The following is a 27,833-nucleotide window of genomic DNA, read 5'->3' on the forward strand; positions in this document are numbered from 1 at the left end:
TATATATATATATATATATATATATGTATATATACAGGAAGGTCTTGTATTGTCTCTGTCCCAGCTGATGAATTGGAAAACAAAAAACAAAAACAAAAAAACAGTAACTAAATAAAAACAAATACATATATTCCACTTGAATACATACAAATATTCAACAGACCTTTAGAACAACTTGTAGATAAAGGTCATCTAGTACAGTGCAGAACTGCTACAACATTCATTGTGATCATTTACAGATACAAAATAATAATAATATACAGATGTGAGCCAACTCATGTACAACTTTAAAAACATGTCTGTTTCAGTTTAGTAAACTTAGCAGTGTTTCCAAAACAGTGAAACCAAAGTCCAGCATAGAGCGGCTGAGTGAATGTGGTCTGGACTCTGTGGAGGAGAGTCATGCTTTCAGAGACGCTGTAGAAGGACAAAATACCTGCTCTGTGATCCAGGTACACTCCTACTCTGGAGGAACGAGGACCTGAGACAGGAGTTTTAATGTTGTTGTACCAAAATGTATAACTGTTGTTGTCACAATCTAATGACCAAGATTTGTCATTACGTCCAAATCTACATTCATTCCCACTCCCTGTTCTGCTGATATTCTTGTATGCGACTGCTACATAAGCTCCGTTCCCTCTCCACTTCACCTCCCAGTAACAACGTCCAGTCAGACTCTCTGTACTCAGAACTTGCCACATTATAGTGAATCTGTCTGGATGATCAGAATAAGGCTGTTGTTGTTTCATTAATGTTACTTTTCTGTTCCCCTCTGATAATAACAGCTGTTTGTTTGCTGTGTTTGGATCCAGTGTGATTTCACGTGAATATTTTAAGAATCCAGCTCTGGTCTTTGGCTCTGCTGGTGGATCTGACAGTAAAACATCCACTTCAGTGACTGTCAGTGAGATGTTTGTCCATTCCTCTCTCAGAATGTCCTGTAGTTTATCTCTGACCTCTGACACAGCTGCTGTCACATCCTCAAAGTAGCTCAGAGGACGGATATTGATGCTGGATGAGTCTGTAGACTCACTGAGTGCTGACAGTGAGGGGTAGTTGTGTAGAAACTGGATGTGATCCTCTGTGTGTGAGAGCTGCTTCAGCTCAGCATCTTTCCTCTTCAGCTCAGTGATCTCCTGCTCCAGCTTCTCCTGAAGCTCTTTGACTCGACTCACTTCAGTTTCCTGCTGGGATCTGATCTGCTGCTTCACATCAGAGCTTCTTTTCTGGATGAGATGGATCAGCTCAGTGAAGATCTTCTCACTGTGCTCCACTGTTTGATCAGCAGACTGATTGATGGCCTCCACCTCCTGTTGAAGCAGCTTCACATCTTTCTCTCTGTCCTGGATTCTCTGCTGGATGTTTTGTCGACTCACCTCCAGCTCTCTCTGCCTCTCAGTCCTTTCTGCTGCAGCTGAGACTGTGTCGTGGCCTTTATGTTCATCCACAGAGCAGAGATAACAGATACTCTGCTGATCAGTACGGCAGAACATCTTCATCACCTCATCGTGACGAGAGCAGATGTTCTCCTGGAGCTTCTTGGAGGGCTCCACCAGCTTGTGTTTCTTTAATGGAGCCGCATCATAATGAGGCTGAAGGTGTTTCTCACAGTAAGATGCCAGACAGAATAAACAGGACTTGAAGGCTTTCATTTTTCTCCCAGTGCAGACATCACAGGCCACATCTTCAGGTCCAGCATAGCAGTGATCAGCAGGAGCAGCTTGGAGTCCAGTCTTCTCCAGCTCTTCCACCAACTCAACGAACATGGTGTTTTTCATCAAGAAAGGCCTTGGTGTGAAAGTCTGTCGGCACTGAGGGCAGCTGTGAGCTTGCTTTGTATTTTCTGCATCCCAGTGGGCTTTGATACATCTCATGCAGTAGTTGTGTCCACAGGGAATGGTTGTGGGGTCCTTCAGTAGATCCAGACAGATCGAACAGCAGAATTTTATATGGTCGTTCTGAAATTCTAGCTTCGCCATTTCAGCTCTCAGTTTCATGCACAGCCAACATGTGTCTCTGTCTGCAATAATAGAAAAGTTTGTCTGAGCTTGCAGACAGACAAGCTGGTTACACCCACTCACAAATTTAAAGAACCATGAACGTGAAGGAATGAGGAAATATGTACTGCGTGTGGAAGAGGGAAGTATCATCAGGGTTGGGTTTTTAAAATTTTTGTTTTTAGATACAGTTGTTCAAGATGCTCGACATGTTTTCATTTACAACAAACAGAAGTTTAACATAATTACATGCTTTAATGATGTACATGTTATGATGCATTAATTATGTTATATTTCCACGTTAATAATGTGCTTTAGTAAAGGGCACACCTATCGTAAGTCAGCAATGTTAACAAAATACTTGCTGTGCCGCCAATATTTGGGACACAAAACATTATTTTTTATATCACAAACAAACAGATAAGTAAAGACCAAGAACACAACAGAAATCTACCATCCAAGTTTGCATCTGGCCCTTCTTGTTTGCTGGGGTCATGGACACATTGAGTGTCACTCGAAGCAATTCAATTCAATTCAATTCAATTTATATAGTGCCAAATCACAACAAAAGTCACCTCAAGGCGCTTTATATTGTACAGTAGATACAGAGAAAAGCGCAACAATCATATGACCCCCTATGAGCAAGCACTTTGGCGACAGTGGGAAGGAAAAACTCCCTTTTAACAGGAAGAAACCTCCAGCAGAACCAGGCTCAGGGAGGGGCGGGGCCATCTGCTGCGACCGGTTGGGGTGAGAGAAGGAAGACAGGATAAAGACATGCTGTGGAAGAGAGACAGAGGTTAATAACAGATATGATTCAATGCAGAGAGGTCTATTAACACATAGTGAGTGAGAAAGGTGACTGGAAAGGAAAAACTCAATGCATCATGGGAATCCCCCGGCAGCCTACGTCTATTGCAGCATAACTAAGGGAGGATTCAGGGTCACCTGGTCCAGCCCTAACTATATGCTTTAGCAAAAAGGAAAGTTTTAAGCCTAATCTTGAAAGTAGAGATAGTGTCTGTCTCCCGAATCCAAACTGGAAGCTGGTTCCACAGAAGAGGGGCCTGAAAACTGAAGGCTCTGCCTCCCATTCTACTTTTAAATACTCTAGGAACAACAAGTAGGCCTGCAGTGCAAGAGCGAAGTGCTCTAATAGGGTGATATGGTACTACAAGGTCATTAAGATAAGATGGGGCCTGATTATTTAAGACCTTGTATGTGAGGAGCAGGATTTTGAATTCAATTCTGCACTTAACAGGAAGCCAATGAAGGGAAGCCAAAACAGGAGAAATCTGCTCTCTCTTTCTAGTCCCTGTCAGGACTCTTGCTGCAGCATTCTGGATTAACTGAAGGCTTTTCAGCGAGTCTTTTGGACATCCTGATAATAACGAATTGCAGTCGTCCAGCCTGGAAGTAATAAATGCATGAACTAGTTTTTCAGCGTCACTCTGAGACAGGATATTTCTAACTTTAGAGATGTTGCACAAATGGAAGAAAGCAGTCTTACATATTTGTTTAATATGTATGTTGCAGTGTCTTTAATCTGACCGCTGTGTATATTGCCACCAGATTATTTTTGTAAATCGTGGAAAGGGTTGCATCTAATTTGTTTCTCACCTCTCCTCCCGGCTACACCTGGCCTCTAGCTGGCAAAGGCCCAGGAACTGCAAAACCAGTCTGAGTCTTTATGACATCCTTTTATGGTAAGGTTGGTGAAAGGGAATGTGCCAAATGTAGTATCTGTTGGTTTTAAACATTTGCAGAATCGGAGTATTGTCTTAATATATTTGTCTTAATGTTCCTGCTGTTAACTTATTATCATTATATTCGAATGACAGATTGACTGGCTATTTGGTGAAGGGCTGCAACTCCTGGAGGATCAGTGTGTGCCAGTTTATGATGGAGAGTGGACCGTAGTGGCTTATTGTCAGGGGCCCTCGTTAAAGGTTTTTTTTCCCCAGTGCCGAGTGGTTTCTCTGTAGTTAGGATTACCTTTAAATTACAGATGCTATTCTTCTTTGTTTCTTTGTTAAAATCTGTTCTGGCATTTATTAGTGACTTTTGTTGTTAAAATTTGTGTACCTCTTGATAAAATTTATGCAGCATATTAGGTTCAAAATTCAACACACTTGCTAGACTCATATTTACATGTTTGTCAGACTGGGTTTGTGAGGAATCAGAGCATAATACGTAAACTGTGTGATTTAAAATGAAAAAAGGAGGGAATCTAAATCAACTCAGAAGCAAATTAAGTAACAAAAGCAAACCTTTTACGAGTCCAACACAAAACAGGAAATCCAACTTATGCAAAAACAGACATCTTGACAACAAGAAGCTCTATATACTAGAGTTGGATTAGATAACAGGACAGATGTGGGAATACTGCACTGAAAAATGAACGAGGGGCAGGCAAGTCCAAAGAACGAAAAAAAAGCTTGAAAGTAAACACAAAAATTAAGATGTGAGAAAATAATCCAGGTAAATATGTGCCTTGTACTATGAAGCAAGTTAAACAAATATCTAGAGTAGCTTTCTATCATCTGAATTTACTTTACCCTTATTAAAGGTTACACAAAGCTGGTTGTCAACTCAGTTCTCCCAATCTAGCAACTGGCCTGGTCACATGTAAGTGGTGGTGTTGGCAGCATCTGACCAGTCACAACTATGGATGGAAGTATACTGGCTGCAGGAGGGCTGAAGGTTTAATATTAAAAGCACTGTATGAATACTTGAGTGCTTTAAGCGAGGTCAGTACTAATCTACTCAAAAATGCAGATCGTGTAATTTAATAAACTTGCCAATATCACAACTCTATCATCAGGACAAAGATAAACTGATGGAATATAACTGAGTATTATATTAATGTTTGACAGATGGTTTTAGTTTTTATTCCTTCAGCTGCAGCTCAGATTTGAGAGCAACTAAATAATTAATATTAAAAACAGCATTCAAATGTAGGCTTAATCGTGCAAATTTGATAAATTTGTTTGTTTGTTTGCAGGCAATATTAAAAAAGATTGAAGAATAAAGTGCCATCTAAGAATGCATATTTATTACAATACCCATTGAAGAAAAAGACTTTAGACTATCCTGCTATCTGTGCACAGAGGTGATCTATCTATCTATCTATCTATCTATCTATCTATCTATCTATCTATCTATCTATCTATCTATCTATCTATCTATCTATCTATCTATCTATCTATCTATCTATCTCTATATATATATATATATATATATATATATATATAACACAATAGACTGTTGCAGTTTATTATTATAGCATTAGTTTGGATTAAAGTTTATTCTGTAGTGGTCCATTGCTGCCCCCTAGTGACTAATGGAAAACAGAGCAGCCGTTTGTGAAACTGATGTTGCAGAGCACGTGTCTGTTTTCTGTCTTATCTTTTTTTGTGGAGCACACTCAGCCAGAATGTAAATAACAATTTTAAGGGGGAGCTAAAGTCTTCCTGTCATCTTTTACCAGGTGGCAATGGTGTCTACAATTACTTGAACCTCATTTACTCGTCGCCACATTTACTGATGTCCTGGATTTTTCAAGAAACTTTAGTGGAGCAGGAAGCTAGGCCTAAAGAGACTGAAAACCATCTTACCTGGAGGACTATGATGTGTGGTATCCAACCAGCTAACAAGAACCATCTCACTTTGAGAGTAGAGAGTGTGCTGGGATGATCCCATCTGTCCAGTAAAAGGTGTTTTTCAAGTTCTTTCAAGTTTATTCAAGTTACCAGAATTACAGTTATCAGGGTGCTTCTTAGATGACATTGACAAAACTATTCTTTGAGGTTGAAGCCAACAAGGGGAAAACAACTTCAGGAAAACATGCTGAGACTTATAGAGGTGGTAATTAAACTGCAGCAAAGACCTGCTGCCCATCCCAGCAGATTCCCTTCATACGTCTGTCTCAGAATTAGATGTTATATTTGAAAGGAAAGGTTGAAAAATCTCTGTCATCTTTTCCTCTTCACACCCAGCAGGACAGAATATACAGGAGCAACATTTAATTTGGACTAAACGAGTAAACTGAATGTCAGCGACTTGCATTAAAGTTGCAGCAACTGACTCCTACCCACTGCTGCGTTCTCTCCCAGCTCATGCGAGCCCACACTGATCCGTCAGACTGGTTTGAATTTGATATCCAAGTTGCTGACGGTAAAGCAGAGATGGCAGGGATAAGGAAGAGAACAGCTTGTCACAGATAAAACAGACAAAGCCTAAATATTCTTCCATTCTGCTCAGTACTGATCCTGTTACTACAGCTGCAGTTGCTCCACAATTAATGACACCCTGTCTCATTGGGCCTCTAGCGTAAAATCGACCATCTTATTGGTACTGCCATTCAATAAAATATAGTAATAATGAATAATAACTGACCATAACCATTTAAAAAGTTGTCTTGTAGAGGTGCTTTACAGCTGCTCTCACAGGGATTCAGGTTGTTTTCTTTGGAACAAGAATTGCTGGAATCCAACACCTCACCAACACCCTGACATGGCTTTATGTAAGCGGACATAGTGGACATAACTCTGCAAAACTAGGTCGCTCTTCCTGACTGAAAGACAACAACAGAAATGAGCTGAAATGAGCAACTTGCTGTGGAATGTCAGTCGTCGTCTTCTTTCGGCCGCTCCCTTCAGGGGTTGCAGATCATTTTCCTCCATCTCTCCCAGTTATCTTCCTCTGTCACACCAACCCGCTGGATGTTTTCCTTCACTGCATCCATTAATCTTATCTTTGGTCTTTTATTCCTTTATTTCCTCCATCTCTAACCTCGTCTATCCTGGTCTTCAGCTTTGCCACCTCTAAGTCTCACTACCACTGTGTAAACCCTCCCTTTCACTCTTGCTATTGTCCTCCTGTTACAAATCACTCCTGTCTGTCTTTACATGGTTGACCTCTAGCCAGTACACATTTCAAATTCTGGACTGAAAGTCAATGCCAAGATGCTTCCTGGCACAAAGTGACAACATTCAGAGCTACTGTTAGATTGTGAGGCACATTTTAAAGGAGGAGAGAAACAATTTAGCAGAAAATTCAAGGAAATGTGATCTACTCTGTAGGAGCAGCTGGCTAAACAACAGATAAGTTTGAGCAACATCATTTTGAAGGCGTGTGTGTGATAAGATCAGTAAACTCAGCACTGGAAGTCTGTCGTAGAGCACAAACTGTTACAACAGAAGTGCTGAGGACTGTGCTGCAAAGACAGAGTACTGGAGTCAAAGCCATTAGGTTCTGTATTATTTATCACTCATTTTATTCAGTGACAATATTTCCCAGAGAACTGATTGGTCAGTGTGCGATGATTTTATATCTGTTGATCTCTAATCTGGAACCTAACCAGTTTTACACCACAAAGGAAGTTAACACAGGCTGGCTTAAATTGCCTTAGCTGGCTCAGCAGAACATGAAAACCACATATTGCCTTAGCACACGTCTAACATGAATCCACAGGTTTAGATTTTTCATTACCCACTAATGTTGTTTACAGTTCCCAAGATATTAAATAAAGTTTTACTCTTTGGGACACACCATACACTGATCTGACAGCTGGGTAACCTTTGAACACAACGTTTTTATATTTAGAGCGCTCAACCCACATCCAACAGACTCATCTGGTGTATAATAAAATGCTATATAAACCTCTACACTTACTACATTTTCATGTCCTTTTGAACTGAGCTCCTGCTGAGAGTCTGCAGCTGCATAACCTGTGCATCGTGTTTGTGTTTAAATCAGAATCCGAATACTTTTTTAATCCCAAATTGTTAATAAAGCTCTGCAAACAGGACCACAGGAACTATAATACAGACCGAGGCATATTTATGCAAACGTGGACTGCATGATAGCAAAACCAACTGTTTCTAAAATATTACTGAATACAGGTCAACATATATATTTTCAAAGATTCTTCCATAAAATGAGAGGTTTCTTCCTGTTAGAGGGGAGTTTTTCCTTCCCACTGTCGCCAAAGTGCTCATAGGGGGTCATATGATTGTTGGATTTGTGCCTATATGTATTATTGTACTATTGTCTACCTTACAACATAAAGTGCATGGAGGTGTCTGTCGTTGCGATTTTGCATATGAACAAAATGGAATTGAATTGAAAATTGAATTAAAAACATGAACAAAGTGAGCTGCTATAGAAATGTGTGATTATTATGATTTTGTTAAAGAAATGTGTACAAGTATGTGTAAAAATAAACAAGTAAAATGAAAATGAATGAGTTAATAAAAGACTGGCTTTACAAATAAAAAGACAGCTAGAATTATTTCTCTGTAACGAAGCTGTTTTAGTGAAATAAGCCAACAAGTCTCTCTGACTGATGAATGTCCTGGGTTGTTCTGCTCTAAATGAACTTTGATCTTTCAGGAGGAAAACTGCTTCAGTTTTCTCCTCAGACTAGTTTCACATATTCTTCCTCAAATCTGAGTGAGACCTTGGAATGAAGGTTTGTTCACACCTCAAAATGCATTTAAAAAAGTGTCCATTTGTCCACACATTAAAATTAACCACAAAGAATTATGTCTTCATTCATTACATACATACATACATATAGTGAATGTGTCCATTCACTTCCATCCATCCTTTTCAAGTTCGCGGGGGGCACTGGAGCCTATCCCAGCTGTCATAGGGCAAGAGGCAGGGACATGCTGGACAGGTCTCCAGTCTGTCACAGGGCAATTTGGATTATCCAATTAAGGAGTAAGAGACCAAACACATCAGACAGGACTTGAAGGCTTTCATTTGTCTTCCAGTGCAGACATCACAGGCCACATCTTCAGGTCCAGCATAGCAGTGATCAGCAGGAGCAGCTTGGAGTCCAGTCTTCTTCAGCTCCTCCACTAAATCTGCTAACATGGTGTTTTTCATCAGGAAAGGCCTCGCTGTGAAAGTCCTCCGGCACTGAGGGCAGCTGTAGATTTTCTTCTCTTCCTCTTCATCCCAGAAGCTTTTAATACAGTTCATGCAGTAGCTGTGTCCACAGGGAATAGTCACCGGATCCTTCAGTAGATCCAAACAGATCGAACAAGAGAAGGTTTTTCGGTCCAACTGAACTCCCTTGCTGCTCCTGCTGTGGATGATTAGGTTTTGCTGTTTGTTTTGTGAATTGAATAAATAATTTGGGGTTTCATCAAACACAAGAAAACAATAAATAAGAGAATACAGTCACTTCATGTACTACACATATGACATGTGTTTATTTTTATTCTTATTTATTACCAATTCTACTGTCTTAGTCTGTGGTGCTCCTTCATGGTTCGAGCTCCAACAGAAGCTGAGTTTCAACCCTGTTTTGAGCCCCTTGCTGCTCCTGATGTGGAGGTTTTGCTGTTTCTTTTGTGATTTGTTTTTTTTGGAGGACTTGGGTATTGCCCTTAAGGTGGACTAGAGTAGCTGCCTTGGCAGTGGTTTGCACTCTCAGAGTGCTTCTTGTTGACACTGGTCTGCTCTGGTGGCATCCTGTCCACTCATATCTTATCTTCCCACTAAAGAGCCATTCCAAATAAATGAATCTTCTTATATACAGGTACAGTATAGTTCAGCTGTGGGTGTGGCAGCCTGCTATTGAATGTACAAGACTTATCCGTAGGTTACAGCATGACATTGAAAACAATATAAATACATATGTACGAGCTAAAGCTGTTGCTCTCAGTCCCTAAATCACAGCTGAAACTTAGAGGAGACCGAGTGTTCTCTATTGTGGCCCCGAAGGTTTGGGATGATCTTCCTCTTCACATTAGGCCGTCTACATCAATGGTGGTAAATCTCATTAAAACTCATTTTTATTTGCTGGCCTTTGACTCAGTCGGTAACTGGAACTGTTATTTTATTGTTATTTATGTACGGTATTTGTTATTTTTATTGTACTTTTTATATTTCTGCTGTACAGCACTTTGGTCGGCCATGTGTTGTTTTTAAGGTGCAGTATAAATAAATTATGGTATGTATGGGGTTACTTGAGTTCATATATGTATTTAACAATGCAGCTACAATACAGTAAAAAGCATAAACTTTAAATGGCCTTCTGTCAGGGTTCCTGGGTCGCTGACCCTGTGTTTTCTGTTTATGTTGGGTTCCTTTTTCACTTGTTCATATTTCCTGTGTAACGGTGTTTATGTGGTATTATTCCACTTGCCACAAATGTCAGTGTAATGGGGAAACAGCGCCCCCCCTCTCGGCGTGGCTGGTTAGGTGAGCTGGCTGCAGTAATCGCTGCCAGTCTGCCGTAGCCATACGAGAGGTGAGTTGTATTGTTCCGCACACGATATAGCTAAGTAGTACAGACACATAAAACATGTTTGATTAGCTGATGGGCACCGAGTGTAATAAGTGCTTAGTGGACACATGTCCAACACTAGTTTTATGTACTTTTCATTTGTTTATTATTGTGTAAAACTGTATGCTAAAGCGGAATGCTAATGGGATGTTCTGCCGTAGTGTGCTGTGCAGAGTGGTGTGTGGCGAGCCATTTGCACTGATACAACACCGTTGTTTCCATTCAGGTACATCATTTGTTGTTGCTGTTATTTTATTGTATATTAGAAATTGTAATATTGCTGCAGTAATCGCGGCCAGTCTGCCGTAGCCATACGAGAGTGTGCTGTGCGGAGTGGTGTGTGGCGAGCCATTTGCACTGATACAACACCGTTGTTTCCATTCAGGAAATAAAGTGGCAACGATCGATCAGAGACTCCTTGTCTTCTTAAAAACACAACACAACGCAGAGTCGAGGAGTCTGTTTGGGTCGAACTGTTGCAGCGGGATGAGGCAGAAACCGGTTACACTGGTGCCGTGACCCCAGCTCCTGCAATCCTGCGACCGCAACGGGGCCGTCTACTTCCTGGAAGGTGGAAAAGTCGCGGGAGACTGGCTTTTCTTAGTCCCGCCATTTTCTGCGTTCTTTAGAGACATCGGGGCGGGGCTCTGTGCTTTCTTTTTTTTTGGAGAGAAAAAAAAAAAAAGAAAAACGAAAAAAAGGGAGAGACACATTGCTGAGCCATGGCAGATTTTCCCAGTTTTGGCAGGGGAAGGGGGGCAGTTGGTTTTACCCCTCTGCATTCATTTGGGAGAGGCAGATCTAGGTTGCTGACAGCCCCAGTTTCATCCACACCTAAGCCTGTCCTCGCTGAGTTAAATGAAAACCCTATTGATGGGAACTGTGATGATCTACAAAACACTAGATCAGAAACCAGTCCCACAAAAGAGAACCTTTATGCAGAGATTGCAACGCAAATTGGGTTTTCTATTGGGGAAAGCATTGCCTTTTGTCTTGAATCTCGGTTGGGCTCTGGAGTGGGAAACAGTGTTGTTGGGTCTGCCAATAATGTGTTATCAGAACCTTCACTATTGAATGTGATTGTAAAGTCTGATGTTAAAGAACCTGTGTGTTTTAGAGGGGATGGCTGTGATACATGCAGTGTTCAGGAATGGGAGGAAATGATGATGACTTTTTTTAAGAGAAGAGGGGTACCAGTTGCTGAACAAGCTGATGATGTGCTAAGTAAACTGCTGGGGAGGGCACGAGAAATAGTCAAGGTGGGCATACGTAGTAAGCCATCTGTGTGTCTTGAGAGGGGCCCAGAGCCCATTTTTGAGATCTTAAAGCAGCACTTCAGTGACACTGCCTGTTCAAGCATGCCTTTAGCTGACTTTTATGCAACACTACCCAACTCAGGTGAAACACCGTTTGATTACTGGCTCAGGTTGAACAGAGCCATGGAGGTGACTGAAGACTGTCTGAAGAGACAAAATAAGTCCTTTGCATATCTGACAAAAGAGCTGACTGCTATGTTTATCCGCCACTGTCCAGACTCAGAACTGTCTCTTATTTTCAAGTGCAAGCCCCTACAGCAGTGGACGGTTGCTGATGTGCACGAGAAATTGCTGGAGCATGGCAAGGACCGGAAGTGCACCCCTCAGTTTAGTGCAGTCAGTGCCTTGAGTTTTCAGCAACAGGAGGTGAGTCCAAATGTGCAGCAGGCGACAGGCAACAGTAAGTGTATTACACCATCACCAACCTCTACCTCAGCATCACTTACCGACCTTCATGAAAAACCACCTACTGATCGTCTTGATCATGTGATAGCCCTGTTAGAGAAAGTCCTGGAGGGACAGCCTCGACATGCAAAGCTGCCTGCTAAGGATGATGTAAGGGTCCCCCGGAACCAAACACACAAAATTGTGCCTTGCGTGATTTGTGGTGACACTGAACACTCTACGTATCACCACTGTAGAGCCCATCAGCTATGTTTCATCTGCCATGCTGGCGACCACACACGGGCTCAATGCCCCAGGGCCGTGTCTGTCAGAGTGAGGGGGCCTGAATCAGCCACCCAGCAGCTGGGAAACTAGATGGCCTACATGTGGAGGGGGCAAGTGTTAGGTCTGAAATCGCCCCCAAGGAGGATGATTTTGATGATTTAGAATCTGTATTACACACTGTTTGTGAGGAGCGCCAGCTAGGCCGGAGACCCGTTCTTCAGAACACACACAGACTAAAACAGCATGATGAGCTGTTCTATGAAGATGTGACCCTGGGTGGCAAAGTGTCTGTTAAAGCCATGCTTGACAGTGGCTCTATGGCCTGCACCCTCAGCACCAATATGATGCCCCAACTATTACATCATGCAGTGCTGCAGACCCCCACCTTGCAACCCACGGATGTCGTCCTGATTGGCTGTGGTGGTTCGAGGACCGTTCCATCAGGTGTGTGTGACATTACGGTGGAGATCTATGGTTGTAAAGTTGTTGTGCCAATGTTGGTGATTGCAGGGCAGAGTGAGGACCTCATTTTGGGCAGCAACCTAATGAGGTATCTGGGTAATCGCCTGAGGGAAGAGGGACATTTAGGACAGGAATGCAGCAAGACCCTGAGTACTGAAGAACAGCCTAATAAAAATCTGCTGAGTTCAATGTCAGGAGTGGTGGCCCCAGGGCATGTTGGTGATAAGATTGGAACTGTCAAGCTAAAGAGAGCTGTAACATTAGAGCCCCTGACAGAACACCTTGTTTGGGGCAGGCTGCAGTTAATGAATAATGAGGAAGTGGGCAGTGCTGTAGTTGTAGAGCCCACCGGGTCAAGGTCTGGACCGAGGTCAGTTATGGTTGGGAGAACTGTAGCGCATCTAAACAGTGATGGGTGGCTCCCTGTGAAAGTGCTGAACCCCTTTGACAAGCCGATAACACTGAAACGGAACATGAAGTTGGCTGACGTGTCCCCCTGTGCAGCAGTGGAGAACTTCAGCCCCACTGGCTCCTACTTGCAACAGAATATGCAACGGTCTACTGGCTCAGCTTGCCATGATGAGCAGAGTTTAGTCACTGATGTTTCCACTCTGCCAGATGATCCACCTTCACAGGAGGTGACAAGTGGTTGTAGCCCCTTACATGCAGTGCTGCAAAATCTGGGGCTGTCTGATATCGACATTGATTCATGTGCAGTTTCGCCAGCTGGCAAAGAAAAACTGGTTGGCCTTATAGCCCAGTTTGAGTCTATCTTCTCGAGAGACAAGCTGGATTGTGGCAAGGCTAACGGCTGCCTACATCGAATTCGAGTTGTGGACGACAAGCCATTCCGGTTGCCATGCCGACGTGTGCCGCCGACTCATTATGAAAAACTAAGACAGGCTCTGAATGACATGGAGGAACGGGAAATAATTCGGAAATCTTGCAGTGAGTTTGCATCACGCCTGGTCTTAGTTTGGAAGAAGTCCGGTGAGTTGAGAATCTGTAACGACTTTCGCTGGCTTAATGCTAGAACTGTCAAAGATGCTCACCCACTCCCACATCCGGCTGACGCACTGGCTGCTTTGGGAGGGAACGGATTGTTCTCCACAATGGACTTGACTTCGGGTTATTATAATGTGGAGGTGCATGAGGAGGACCGTAAGTACACGGCATTTACGTCTCCATTTGGGTTGTACGAATATAATTGTATGCCACAAGGACTGTGCAATAGTCCGGCCACCTTCATGAGGATGATGCTAGGCATTTTTGGGGATCAGAACTTCCTCAGTGTGCTGTGTTATCTTGACGATGTTCTGGTTTTTGCCCCGACAGAAGAATTGGCACTGGAGCGCTTGCATATGGTGTTCCAGAGACTCCAGGTTCACAACCTTAAGTTGGCTCCAAAGAAGTGCCATTTTCTGAGACAGTCTGTGAAATTCCTGGGGCACATTGTAAATGCTGATGGGATACAGTCAGACCCTGACAAAATAGCATCCATTACATCCCTTGCAGAGGCAGACCTTATGGAAGAGGGTTCGAGTGTCCCATCCCAACAGAAGGTCCGCTCATTTTTGGGGATGGTAATGTTCTACCAACAATTTATTGAGAACTGCTCATCCATCGCAAAACCTCTGTTTCGGCTGACATCTGGGGATAAAGGCCCTCGTGGTTCACGGCGAAAGCACCGGCTGGTGCGTACAAAGCTGTGTGAGGAGGACTGGACAGATGAATGCAGGGCAGCTTTCAATGAGCTGAAGCAGGCCTTGTTGGATCGAGTGCTCCTGGCCCATCCTAATTTTGAGGAGCCCTTTTTGCTCTCTGTTGATGCCTCCAGCAGTGGCCTTGGTGCCGTGTTGTCGCAAGTTCCTGCTGGGGCTTCTACATCTAGACCGATCGCCTTTGCCAGTAAGACACTCAATCATGCACAGTCCAAGTACCCAGCGCATAGGCTGGAGTTCTTTGCTTTGAAGTGGGCGGTGTGCGACAAGTTCCATCACTGGTTGAGGGGTCATCAGTTTACCGTATGGACGGATAATAACCCTCTCACTTACATACTTTCTAAGCCAAGACTGGATGCATGTGAGCAGAGGTGGATCGCAAAGCTAGCGCCTTTCCAGTTTGACATAAAGTACATTCCTGGTCCTAAAAATGTGGTTGCTGACGCGCTGAGCAGAGAGCCCTTCGTGCACCCCAGGGCCTCCCACCGGTTGATAAGGGTTCCATATAAGGAACTTCTGGCAGAAGCAGAGGCAGTCGCCACTGGTGGGGTTCAGGAGGCCTTCAGATGGACTGTTCACTCAGCTGATAAGGCCTCAAGCAATGACCAGCCTGTTGTTTTGCAGTGCACGGCTGTCGCACAGACAGGAATGCTGACATCTTCTGAGGTGGGAGCTGTCTTCCAGGCCCATAGTGAACATGAGTCCAGGGTGTGGCCACATGCTCTCCTTCTGCCCCAATGCTCTCAGACTGTGCTTACGCCAAACCAGTCTGACTCTGAACCCTTCTCGCGTGATGACCTAGTGGGACACCAGCGGCGTGATAATGTGCTGTGCAGAGTGATCTCCTATGTGGAAAGGGGACGGAGACCCTCGAGGAGGGAGCGGGCAAGTGAACCGGTTGATACGAAGAGACTTCTAAGGGCTTGGGACAAGTTAACTGTGAGAGATGGTGTGCTGTATCGAGTCTCCAAGAATCCCATCACAAAGACAAAGACTTATCTGTATGTTGTTCCGCCAACCTTGCGTCTCGCTGTACTGAAAGGCGTCCATGATGAAGCCGGTCACCAAGGACAACAAAGAACACTTTATCTGGCCAGGCATAGATTCTACTGGCCTGGTATGGCCAAACATGTGTCAGAGTATGTACGGTGCTGCAGAAGGTGTGTTGTTAGCAAGTCGCCTGAGCCAGAGGCGAGAGCACCTTTGGAGAACATCAGAACATCAGAGCCCCTTGAACTGGTCTGCATAGATTTTTGGTCTGCGGAGGATTCGGCGAACAAATCAGTGGATGTGCTTGTGGTCACAGACCACTTTACTAAGATGGCTCAGGCCTTTCTATGCCCCAATCAGTCTGCTAAGGCGGTAGCACACCAACTCTGGCATAACTACTTCTGCATCTACGGCTTTCCAAAACGCCTTCACTCGGATCAGGGAGCTAATTTTGAGAGTGTGCTTATTGCCGAGCTATTGAATGTGGCAGGTGTCCAGAAGTCTCACACGACCCCATACCATCCGATGGGAAACGGCTCCTGCGAGAGGATGAACCGTACCTTGGGCAACATGATTCGTGCATTACCCCCGAGAGCCAAGCAAAGGTGGCCTGATGCACTGAAAGCTCTCACATTCGCCTATAACTGCACAGTCCATGAGACAACTGGCTATGCGCCATTTCTGCTGATGTTTGGCAGAGTGCCAAGACTGCCGATTGATGTGATCTTTGGCTCTGTTATTGAGCACCAAGACATCATGAACTATGATCGATATGTCCAGACATTGAGGAGGGACCTCACAGAGGCCATGGATTTGGCGCAGGAGGTGGCACGCAAAAATTTGAAGCGTCACACGGACCTCTACAACCGGAAGGTGCGGGGAGCCCCAGTAGCGATTGGTGATCGCGTCCTTTTGGCCAACAAAAAGGGACGTGGCAAAAGAAAACTTGCTGATCGCTGGGAGAGTGTTGTCTATACGGTTTTTGACAAAAATGATGAGAGTCACACCTTTAAGCTGATGGATGATTCCACAGGGCAAGTGAAAGTTGTGCATCGCAACCTGATAATGCCAGTGAACTTCCTCCCTCTCAGTGGTGCTTCAGTTCAGGATGATGGAGATGAGCTTTCTGAGTCTGGCTCGCTGATGGTTGGATGCGACGGAGAAGCTGTCTGCAACTCATCGGTGGGCACGGCCGAATACAGAACGAGAGCTTGGGTGTCTGACTTACCGTCTGCAGTGTCCAGCGACTCGCTGATGACAGAGGTTACTCAACCAGAAGGCAGCATTGTAGATCAAGAGCTTGCCTGTACCAGTGTTCCCCCTGTTGACACTGAGGAGCAGGTAGATACCACCTCTGGTGGTCAACATTCTGACCTGCTTATGTCTGTGGCCCCAGTTGCAGCCTCCTCTGTTTTGGAGTTGGCAGCCATTACTGACAGTGACCAGGACAATGAAGCTGCTATTGAGGGTCATGTCTCAACCACAGTTGTTCCGCCCAACGCAGACCCGATTGATGTTAGCAGGGTGGTGGGGACCCGTGCTAGATCGAGAGTGGGACGGTTACTTAAGCCTGTTTCCAGGTTGATTGAAATGATGCATCAAAGACCTGTTAAAGTTTAAATATTGTTGATAACTGTGAGTTGATTCTATTGTTGTTGAAGTGGGACTCTGATCTTTAGAATTGAAACTGATTATTTGTCGTTGATTTTTCTGTGTCAGAGTGGCGTACAGTTATGATGTGATGAAATATGTAACTGGCATATTTTGTTCTTTTTTTTTTGGAAGAGGTCTGGCCAACTTCTTCTTCTACTTCCTTTGGGGATAGTCCTCTGACTGAATTTTCTTTGTAACTGTACGACCTGGTATTACTGAACAGATTTATCACATGTTGATAGCTGTGGATTAGCTATTGGATTTTTTTTTTTATCTTGTTCTTTTTTTTTGAGGATTATTGGGTTTTTGTCCTCTGTTTGTGTTCTGGTGACTGTGGTGTACCTGTTTTTTTTTAAGGGTGTTTTTTTTTTTTTTTTTTTTGTTTGTGGTGTTTGTTTATTTGAGTGTGCAAGTGGAATTCAGCAGGGGGGAATGTAACAGTGTTTATGTGGTATTATTCCACTTGCCACAAATGTCAGTGTAATGGGGAAACAGCGCCCCCCCTCTCGGCGTGGCTGGTTAGGTGAGCTGGCTGCAGTAATCGCTGCCAGTCTGCCGTAGCCATACGAGAGGTGAGTTGTATTGTTCCGCACACGATATAGCTAAGTAGTACAGACACATAAAACATGTTTGATTAGCTGATGGGCACCGAGTGTAATAAGTGCTTAGTGGACACATGTCCAACACTAGTTTTATGTACTTTTCATTTGTTTATTATTGTGTAAAACTGTATGCTAAAGCGGAATGCTAATGGGATGTTCTGCCGTAGTGTGCTGTGCAGAGTGGTGTGTGGCGAGCCATTTGCACTGATACAACACCGTTGTTTCCATTCAGGTACATCATTTGTTGTTGCTGTTATTTTATTGTATATTAGAAATTGTAATATTGCTGCAGTAATCGCGGCCAGTCTGCCGTAGCCATACGAGAGTGTGCTGTGCGGAGTGGTGTGTGGCGAGCCATTTGCACTGATACAACACCGTTGTTTCCATTCAGGAAATAAAGTGGCAACGATCGATCAGAGACTCCTTGTCTTCTTAAAAACACAACACAACGCAGAGTCGAGGAGTCTGTTTGGGTCGAACTGTTGCAGCGGGATGAGGCAGAAACCGGTTACACCTGCTTGTCTGTGCCTCCTGTCCACATGCATTATGTTCTAGTTCTCTTCCTGTGTGTCATCAGTTCAATCACGTTCAGCTGTGTATTCCCTTGTTGTGTCATTGTTGATGTTGCCGTTACCGTGCGTGTTTTCAGTTTAGCTCAGCCACTCAGTGTTCGTTCATGTTCTGTTCATCCATTCTCAATAATAATCAGCCTTCAGTTCATCACTCATCCACGAGTCCTGTGTTTGGGTCCTCTTTTCCTTCCCTCCACACCACGAAGCCTGACACCTTCAGCACTGAACCCTGATTTAACCCTTATGACCTCACCGGGCATTTTTATTCATTTACTTGTCTTCTTGTCTGTGTTATAGCTTGTTGGATTGATTTTTCCAGGAAATCTACTTTTAAGTCAATTTTTTGAAATGTAGTGCTTTTTACCTTTACATGTCATCCATACAGTTGATGCATTTTGCATGCTTTTGATTCTTTTATGTAAAAAATGTGCACACAAAGATTTGTCATAAAATCCTCATACAACTATGTGTTTTTTTTTTTTTTTTTAGCTTTTTTTTTTTTACATAAATGACCTAATCAGCTTGACCCATTTTCCAAAATGATCTAACATTGAATTATTTTCAGGATTTCAATCATTTTAATGCCAGTTTAAATATTTAAATTATTAAGACTTTATTCAAACCAACACAAAAAACTCCTAAATATTTTTCATGCAATAAATAGTTCACGGATGTCACATGATTACATTATTATTTTTTGTGTCATGCAAAGTACATCCTGTCATCCATGGACAAAATGTGCATGAACAAAATCTGTTCATTTTCTCATATGAATATAATCTCATATAAATCGTATTCCCTGATTATGAAACGGTTTCAGTTCACTCTTAAACTTTATTTTTTTGTGGGAGATCCTAGAATGAAGACAAAGGACTGTGACATTCTTTTAATTATTAAAACCTTCAATTTGTTTCTCAGCTTAGACAACAAAATCATAAGTATTTGGTGTGCTAAACATAAATATAATTCTCTATCCTTTCTTTATATACTGATACAAAAAACTGTGTGAACATTTCTTTAAAGGGGGTCTGCCCATGTCTCTGTTCTTGAAGTGGAACAGAAACAACAAGGTAAAAATACATCAATATAAATATTCATTTACACATTTGGAGCACAGAGATGTTTCCATTTTCATGTAAAAAATAATTTTACAAATTAAAAACATTATGCGCGATGATAGCCTCCATGGCTAAACAGACGAAGGAATAATCTCCAGAGAATAAACTCCAAAACGTCAAGAGAACAACTGGAAAATGTTGAGGTACCACCCACAATGTTGACTGACAGCTGGTCTCTGTGCAGAACAGAAATGGCGCAACAATGATGGAGAAAACATTAAATGCACATTTATATGAAAATGAAATTATATTATAGTTTACAGAATTTAGCGCTTATTACACCAGAGTAAAGCCAGAGTCCAGCATAGAGCGGCTGAGTGAATGTGGTCTGGACTCTGTGGAGGAGAGTCATGGTTTCAGAGACGCTGTAGAAGGACAAAATACCTGCTCTGTGATCCAGGTACACTCCTACTCTGGAGGAACGAGGACCTGAGACAGGAGTTTGGATGTTGTTGTACCAAAATGTATAACTACTTTTGTAATAATTGAATGCCCAAGAATTTTCATTACGTCCCAATTTGCACTCATTACCCCACCCTGCTCTACTGATATCCTTGTAAGCGACTGCGACATGAATTCCTCTCCCTCTCCACTCCACCTCCCAGTAACAACGTCCAGTCAGACTCTCTCTACTCAGGGCCTGACACCAATAAGTGAATCTGTCTGGATGATGGTAATAACACTGTTGTTCATTCATTACTATTACTTTTCTGTTCCCCTCTGATAATAACAGATATTTGTTTGCTGTGTTTGGATCCAGTGTGATTTCACATGAATATTTTAAGAATTCAGCTCTGGTCTTTGGCTCTGGCTCCACTTCAGTGACTGTCAGTGAGATGTTTGTCCATTCCTCTCTCAGAATGTCCTGTAGTTTATCTCTGACCTCTGACACAGCTGCTGTCACATCCTCAAAGTAGCTCAGAGGACGGATATTGATGCTGGATGAGCCTGTAGACTCACTGAGTGCTGACAGTGAGGGGTAGTTGTGTAGAAACTGGATGTGATCCTCTGTGTGTGAGAGCTGCTTCAGCTCAGCATCTTTCCTCTTCAGCTCAGTGATCTCCTGCTCCAGCTTCTCCTGAAGCTCTTTGACTCGACTCACTTCAGTTTCCTGCTGGGATCTGATCTGCTGCTTCACATCAGAGCTTCTTTTCTGGATGAGATGGATCAGCTCAGTGAAGATCTTCTCACTGTGCTCCACTGTTTGATCAGCAGACTGATTGATGGCCTCCACCTCCTGTTGAAGCAGCTTCACATCTTTCTCTCTGTCCTGGATTCTCTGCTGGATGTTTTGTCGACTCACCTCCAGCTCTCTCTGCCTCTCAGTCCTTTCTGCTGCAGCTGAGACTGTGTCGTGGCCTTTATGTTCATCCACAGAGCAGAGATAACAGATAATCTGCTGATCAGTACGGCAGAACATCTTCATCACCTCATCATGACGAGAGCAGATGTTCTCCTGGAGCTTCTTGGAGGGCTCCACCAGCTTGTGTTTCATTAATGCAGCCACATCATAATGAGGCTGAAGGTGTTTCTCACAGTAAGATGCCAGACAGAATAAACAGGACTTGAAGGCTTTCATTTTTCTCCCAGTGCAGACATCACAGGCCACATCTTCAGGTCCAGCATAGCAGTGATCAGCAGGAGCAGCTTGGAGTCCAGTCTTCTTCAGCTCCTCCACTAAATCTGCTAACATGGTGTTTTTCACCAGTGCAGGTCTCGGTGTGAAGGGGTGTCTGCACTGAGGGCAGCTACAGTTTCCCTTCTTATCCTCTTCATCCCAGTGGGTTTTAATACAGTTCATGCAGTAGTTGTGTCCACAGGGACTAGTCACCGGATTCTTCAGTAAATCCAGACAGATTGAACAGCAGAACCTTTCTTGCTGTGCCATTTCACCTTGCAGTGTCTAATTGTCAGAAACAAGGAAAGTAGTTGCTCACCACAGACATGCTGGTTACACCCATCGAGGAACTAGAAAACATGTGAACAAGGGTGTACAAGGAAATTTATGCACCACCGAAGTGGGCGGAGTCAACAGTGGTTTTTCCAGGAACAGGAGTTTCTGAAGAGGCAGGACATGTTTGGCAAGTACAGCCATACAAACCTGTCACAGTAGAGAGGACAGAAATGCAAGACAGATCTGTTAAGAAACAAAACGCGAGCCTTCATTGGCTGATAAAAGACAGAAGAATCCCCTAAAAGGACATTAGAATCACACAAAACAGGAGGGAGAGGATCGTCAAACAAACAGGTTAAAGAACTGACACTGTGATAATCACAAAAAAAGAAAACCACACAATGATGTAGACAGTTTTTTTTTTAAAGCTTAGAAAATCAAAATCATAAGTCAAAGAATAGAACATTTGGAGTTTAATCAAACTCAAGAAAACAATAAATAAGAGAATACAGTCACTTCATGCACTACACATACAGCATGTGTTTATTTTTATTCTTACCAGTTCTAATGTCTTAGTCTGTGGTGCTCCTTCGTGGTTTGAGCTCCAACAGAAGCTGAGTTTCAACCCTGTTTTGAGCCCCTTGCTGCTCTTGCTCTGGAGGTTTTGCTGTTTCTTTTGTGATTCGTTTTTTTTGGGGGGGATTTACTCATTTGTCTCGCCCATCCTGGTAAGTGAGCCAGTACAGATAAAAAAGAGTTGGGTGTTCCCCTTAAGGTGGACTAGACTTTTTCGTCCTTTTTTATGTTTATGCATTGATGTGTTTGCTTGTCACGGGCTGCAGTGAAACTAATTAGGTGTAAAAATCAAGAACAACGTTTGTTCTCTTCACTTATTGTGCTTTTGACCTGTTGCAGTGCAGTAAAATTGTTCTCAGCCTGCTGTTGAGATTGCGGAACAACTGGGTATTGCATTGTTTGTCATGAGCTGATTAACTCATGTGAAACAAAGATTGTTTTTTTTTCCCATTAATCTTCATTGAACAGAAGCTTTCTGGTGTAACCTGTCCTGGGTACTAACATATGTTGTTACTGCAAGCAACAAAGCGCCTAAAGCTACAGTTTTAAAAGCCTTCTTTGCCAAGTTGTCTGTCATTTGTATACACAACACTGATTCTTTCCTTGAGTTGCGTGTTTTTTTATGCTTGAAGGATTATCAGGTCAATGTTAAGCAGCTTAAAAGGGTGTGTGGGGACTATAAAACACTATCACAAAACCTTCAGAATTATTGCTCAAGGACATTAAATTTTTCTTTTTAGAAAGTCTGGCTCCTTGAAAGCAAAATATAAACAAATGAAGGGTGACTCAAAGCTTTTACACAGCACTGCAAGTCTTGTAAAAGATTTTTATTATTGAATATATAAACTAATTTTTCCACACTGGTAGAAACAACATTACTCTGGCATTGTCATCCTCTACTTAGCACATTGTTCACACGTATATGTTCTTGTAGGAATACACATTGGGGCATTCCACATACTGAAGACTTGATTAGCTGTAAACACGTGCTTTCAAGTTTTAATAAAATAAAATGAAATCAAATAAAGATAACTTTATGTATCTACAGCTGGTACCTACTCCACAGGAATGAGGTCTAGGAACAAATTACTCTGTATCAAAGGTGGTATTCTAGATCTTTTAGGACAATATCGTGATTTAATGTGTGAAACAGAATTCAATTATTAGTTGATCAAAAGTCAGTGATGTTGCAGTTTTACACTTGCATCATTGAATCTATCCTCACCTCCTCCATCACCATCTGCTATGCTGCCCATGGACAAAGGCTGGCTGCAGTGCGTCATCCACTAAGGAGAAGGTGATTGGCCGCCCATACAAGATCACCTGAGACAGGCAAGGACGAATGCTGCTGACTCTTTCCACACCGGACATGAACTGTTTGTCTCCTCAGGGTCCATCAGACCTAACAGCTCAGAGCATAACAGCAGTTTCTTTCACCAGGCTGCTGGACTATTAAACAACACCCACCTCACCCCACAACTTTGCACATCATCTTCTATTTATATGATGCACTTCTCCCTCGCTCCCATTTATGGCCTTTTCATGTATTTTAATTTCTGTTATAATATCTGTGCATATGACTCACTCATATCACTGTGACTCCAGGACAATTTGCTTGTTTGTGTGTAAACCAATTCTGATTCTGAGCTATGGTTTCCCGTCCTTAACATAGATGGCCTCCTTCACTCTGCTTTGCAAAGAGCCTGTCCTTTGTGATTTTACAATATGAGTATTGTTGTCCTCATAGCAGCTGAGGAGGAGGAACGGGCACTGCGTGAAGTTATTTTAGTTAGTTAATGCAGGTAGTTTGAAAGTTCTTAGATCGTTAGTAGAGAAGTAGAGAAACCAACACCGTGAGAAGATCTGTGACTTCACTTATGCATTAAGCTTTTCTTTGGTAATAAATATCCTGATTTATCAAACTTACCCAGAAAGACTTGTTGGTAGGAGTTTATTTTGTTGCTTATAATGACTAACTGCCTGTCAGACACTCACACTCATTGTTTCTTTCTGTGTTTATTTATATGCTCAGTGTCAGTCACAGTGCACAATAGCTGGAAAAACCAGTATGTAAAAAAAAGTAAAAGTTCTCTATGAGCCATTGGGCTGATCATTTTCTTATTTAAAAAAGTACACGTAGTGTGTGGCATAGTGCCATAGTTACTTAACTTATGAAGCCTAGTTTACTTTTGCATAAACAATTTCTGACAGATTAGAAATTCAGGTTTCAGGGTTTAGAATATGTGTTCGTTACCATGTTGATGTTGAGCCTAAACACAGATAAGGCCACTAATTATGTGTTATAGATGATTCCTTTAAGATTTATATTCAAATGTAAAACATTATTTATAGTAAACGTTGTTATTCTCTGAAAAACATCAGCAGGTGAAGCAGTCGGTATATTAGGTGACAAAAAACTGTGAAGGGTTAAAGGCAAGACTTCACTGAGCAACAAATGATTGTCACCTGTTTACCATCAAGCCGATCATTAACAGGAAGCAGCAGGTGCAAAGAAAAAAAATCATGGGCCGTAATGGAAAGCTCAAACTGTCACTATCTTATTTACTACTACTTATCTAGTATAATCTCTGCATTTATGTATTATTATTACTATTTTTTCACACTTTGTACTGCACTGTGTTTTAATCTCATACCTGGAGTGTGAGACAGTCTCAGGATTAAACCACGACAGGCCAAAGATTAAATCGTTGGGTGTGGCACAAGAATGTGTTGAAAAAGAAAGTAACGTTTGCCAACAAATTTATGGTTTAAATATTTAATTCCTCATTCCTAAAACTCATTTAATACTGTAGGTTGTGTTTAAGTGTTTAATAAATCAGATGAACACACATTCAGATTTTTCATTATTTTTTACATGTGGAAACTGCACGTGAGTCTAACGTTCTGGGTGAAAAAGTGCATAATAGAAGTGAAGAATATAACATGGCATGGTGGAGTGGGTGGGTGTGTTTATCATGTCTTCCTCCCTCAGTCCCAACTGGGCACTGCAGAGCCTGGTTCTGCTGGAGGTTTCTTTGCTTTAAAAGGGAGTTTATACACCCTACTGTTGCCAAAGTGCTCCAAACTTCATCTTCCTACACTTGTGTGAGTTCCCAGCTCCTCTAGATCCCTGTTAGCAGGATGAAGGTGCCCTCTTGTGTTGACCTCAGTTTACAGACTTTACAGACTTTGAGATCCCTTCCCAGACGCCTTAACGCCCACTCACATCCTGGGCCATCTGACCTCAGGAATTCGCATGATAAGGTGGGGCCAGGTTTCACAATGAACACACCCGAAACTCTGGCTGATTGGGACCCACACCCAGTTAACGCTAGGTTTATATCTGGGACTCTCCACCATTTGACCTTAGAACTGAAGAAGCTTCTCGGATGAGAGGTGAAACGTCTTCAAGTAACTTAAAGAAGTCCAGACGCTTTTCTTTGCAAGCTCCTTTGACTTTACAGACTTTAGTTGTCAACCTGCAGGAAGATGTGTAAAAACTAAATGTCATAAAACACTTTTGAACTAACTTAAAAAAAAGATCATAACCCCCAAAACCCAAACTGTCTATGTCACGGTTAGCCAGGCAACCATGTGGAGAGAAGAGGCACTGACAACAGCGTAGCTGTGAGTGAATTTATTTATAGTGAAAGGCAAAATCCAAACAAAGTCTTAGACAGACAGAACCTAAACTGGGATAAACTAACTAAAAGAACATGAGGAAGGTAGTAAACGTTATGAAAACCTGAACCCCGGGAACGAAGAGCCTGAGACACAGAAGGAGAGCACTGAAAATAATACTGAAAACCGAAACCAAAAATCAATAATAGTACAAAACTCAAAACACTGGGTGGCAGACCCAGGACTGTGACAGTCTTAACAAACAACCCCAAAACAAACAAAAACTGTTTGTTTTGTTTGTTTTGTTTGACTGACAGCTGATCTCTGTGGTGTTGAGAAATGCCACAACCAGCATGGTGAGAAAAAACAATAACGATATATTACAGATTAAAAAGCAGAACAATATGAAAGATTTTGGTCTATTTCAGTTTAATAAAACTAGCAGAATCTCCATGAGTGCAAACATCCAGATATGTGATTTCAGAATCCAACAGGGATTCAAGCATGTCACCATTGTATAAAAGTAAAATACAACAATATTAGACAATACCAAAATACTTCATTCTACTTGAGTTTAATGAACTCAGCAGTGTCTCCAAAATTGCAGTAAAGCCAAAGTCCAGCATAGAGCGGCTGAGTGAATGTGGTCTGGACTCTGTGGAGGAGAGTCATGGTTTCAGAGACGCTGTAGAAGGACAAAATACCTGCTCTGTGATCCAGGTACACTCCTACTCTGGAGGAACGAGGACCTGAGACAGGAGTTTGGATGTTGTTGTACCACAATTTATAACGGTTTTGATAACAATTTAATGCCCAAGATTTGTCATTATGTCCAAATTTAGATTCATTCCCACAATCTTCTCTGATAATATTCTTATACGAAACTACTACATAACCTCCTCTCCCTCTCCATTGCACCTCCCAGTAGCAACGTCCAGTCAGACTCTCTCTACTCAGGACCTGATATCGTACAGTGAATCTGTCTGGATGATCAGAATAAGACTGTTGTTGATTCATTAATGTTACTTTTCTGTTCCCATCTGATAATAACAGCTGTTTGTGTGCTGTGTTTGGATCCAGTGTGATTTCACATGAATATTTTAAGAATCCAGCTCTGGTCTTTGGCTCTGGTGGATCTGACAGTAAAACATCCACTTCAGTGACTGTCAGTGAGATGTTTGTCCATTCCTCTCTCAGAATGTCCTGTAGTTTATCTCTGACCTCTGACACAGCTGCTGTCACATCCTCAAAGTAGCTCAGAGGACGGATATTGATGCTGGATGAGTCTGTAGACTCACTGAGTGCTGACAGTGAGGGGTAGTTGTGTAGAAACTGGATGTGATCCTCTGTGCATGAGAGCTGCTTCAATAGCTGCTTCAGCTCAGCATCTTTCCTCTTCAGCTCAGTGATCTCCTGCTCCAGCTTCTCCTGAAGCTCTTTGACTCGACTGACTTCAGTTTCCTGCTGGGATCTGATCTGCTGCTTCACATCAGAGCTTCTTTTCTGGATGAGATGGATCAGCTCAGTGAAGATCTTCTCACTGTGCTCCACTGTTTGATCAGCAGACTGGTTGATGGCCTCCACCTCCTGTTGAAGCAGCTTCACATCTTTCTCTCTGTCCTGGATTCTCTGCTGGATGTTTTGTCGACTCACCTCCAGCTCTCTCTGCCTCTCAGTCCTTTCTGCTGCAGCTGAGACTGTGTCGTGGCCTTTATGTTCGTCCATAGAGCAGAGATAACAGATAATCTGTTGATCAGTACGACAGAACATTTTCTTCACCTCATCATGACGAGAGCAGATGTTCTCCTGGAGCTTCTTGGATGGTTCCATTAGCTTGTGTTTCTTTAATGGAACCACATCATAATGAAGCTGAAGGTGTTCCTTACAGTAAGATGCCAGACAGAATAAACAGGACCTGAAGGCTTTCATTTTTCTCCCAGTGCAGACATCACAGGCCACATCTTCAGGTCCAGCATAGCAATGATCAGCAGGAGCAGCTTGGAGTCCAGTCTTCTTCAGCTCCTCCACTAATTCTGCTAACATGGTGTTTTTCATCAGGACAGGCCTCGGTGTGAAAGTCTGTCTGCACTGAGGGCAGCTGTAGATTTTCTTCTTTTCCTCTCCATCCCAGAAGCTTTTAATACAGTTCATGCAGTAGTTGTGTCCACAGGGAATAGTCACCGGATCCTTCAGTAGATCCAAACAGACTGAACAGCAGAATTTTGTTTGGTCCATTTGATTCATGTGCTGTGCCGTTTCACCGTCTCTCAGTGACTGTCAGACAGTTTGACTTTCCCTGAACAAAAACAACCTCTGTGCTCTGAAGGGAAACAGATC

The 27,833-nt window shown here is 42.6% G+C and overlaps 3 protein-coding genes across 6 annotated transcripts; all 3 read right to left on the reverse strand.

The window, feature by feature from the left end:
- Nucleotides 1-43: 43 nt before the first annotated feature.
- Nucleotides 44-2,020, reverse strand: LOC146368811 (tripartite motif-containing protein 16-like). 2 transcript variants are annotated; one of them, XM_084912856.1, is made up of 2 exons: nucleotides 1,176-2,020; nucleotides 309-465 (listed from the first exon to the last, which is right to left on the reverse strand). In XM_084912856.1, the coding sequence occupies exons 1-2, from the start codon at nucleotides 1,995-1,997 to the stop codon at nucleotides 409-411; spliced, it is 879 nt and encodes a 292-aa protein (XP_084768982.1). In that variant the 5' UTR covers nucleotides 1,998-2,020; the 3' UTR covers nucleotides 309-408. The 2 variants fall into 2 exon arrangements, with proteins under 2 accessions (XP_084768981.1, XP_084768982.1); XM_084912855.1 differs by having other exon boundaries at nucleotides 44-2,020.
- Nucleotides 2,021-18,881: 16,861 nt separating this feature from the next.
- LOC146368812 (tripartite motif-containing protein 16-like) lies at nucleotides 18,882-21,532 on the reverse strand. Of its 2 annotated transcripts, XM_084912861.1 has the most exons (2): nucleotides 20,508-21,532; nucleotides 19,671-19,818 (listed from the first exon to the last, which is right to left on the reverse strand). In XM_084912861.1, the coding sequence occupies exons 1-2, from the start codon at nucleotides 21,291-21,293 to the stop codon at nucleotides 19,762-19,764; spliced, it is 843 nt and encodes a 280-aa protein (XP_084768987.1). In that variant the 5' UTR covers nucleotides 21,294-21,532; the 3' UTR covers nucleotides 19,671-19,761. The 2 variants fall into 2 exon arrangements, with proteins under 2 accessions (XP_084768986.1, XP_084768987.1); XM_084912860.1 differs by having other exon boundaries at nucleotides 18,882-21,529.
- Nucleotides 21,533-25,506: 3,974 nt separating this feature from the next.
- Nucleotides 25,507-27,833, reverse strand: LOC146368813 (E3 ubiquitin/ISG15 ligase TRIM25-like). 2 transcript variants are annotated; one of them, XM_084912859.1, is made up of 2 exons: nucleotides 26,949-27,833; nucleotides 26,060-26,229 (listed from the first exon to the last, which is right to left on the reverse strand). In XM_084912859.1, exons 1-2 carry the CDS (start codon nucleotides 27,738-27,740, stop codon nucleotides 26,173-26,175), a joined length of 849 nt encoding a protein of 282 aa, XP_084768985.1. In that variant the 5' UTR covers nucleotides 27,741-27,833; the 3' UTR covers nucleotides 26,060-26,172. The 2 variants fall into 2 exon arrangements, with proteins under 2 accessions (XP_084768984.1, XP_084768985.1); XM_084912858.1 differs by having other exon boundaries at nucleotides 25,507-27,833.

The sequence above is a fragment of the Perissodus microlepis genome, chromosome 18 (genome assembly GCF_051167445.1).
Source record: "Perissodus microlepis isolate ML-2025 ecotype Zambia chromosome 18, ASM5116744v1, whole genome shotgun sequence".
In the NCBI taxonomy this organism is placed as follows: domain Eukaryota; kingdom Metazoa; phylum Chordata; class Actinopteri; order Cichliformes; family Cichlidae; genus Perissodus; species Perissodus microlepis.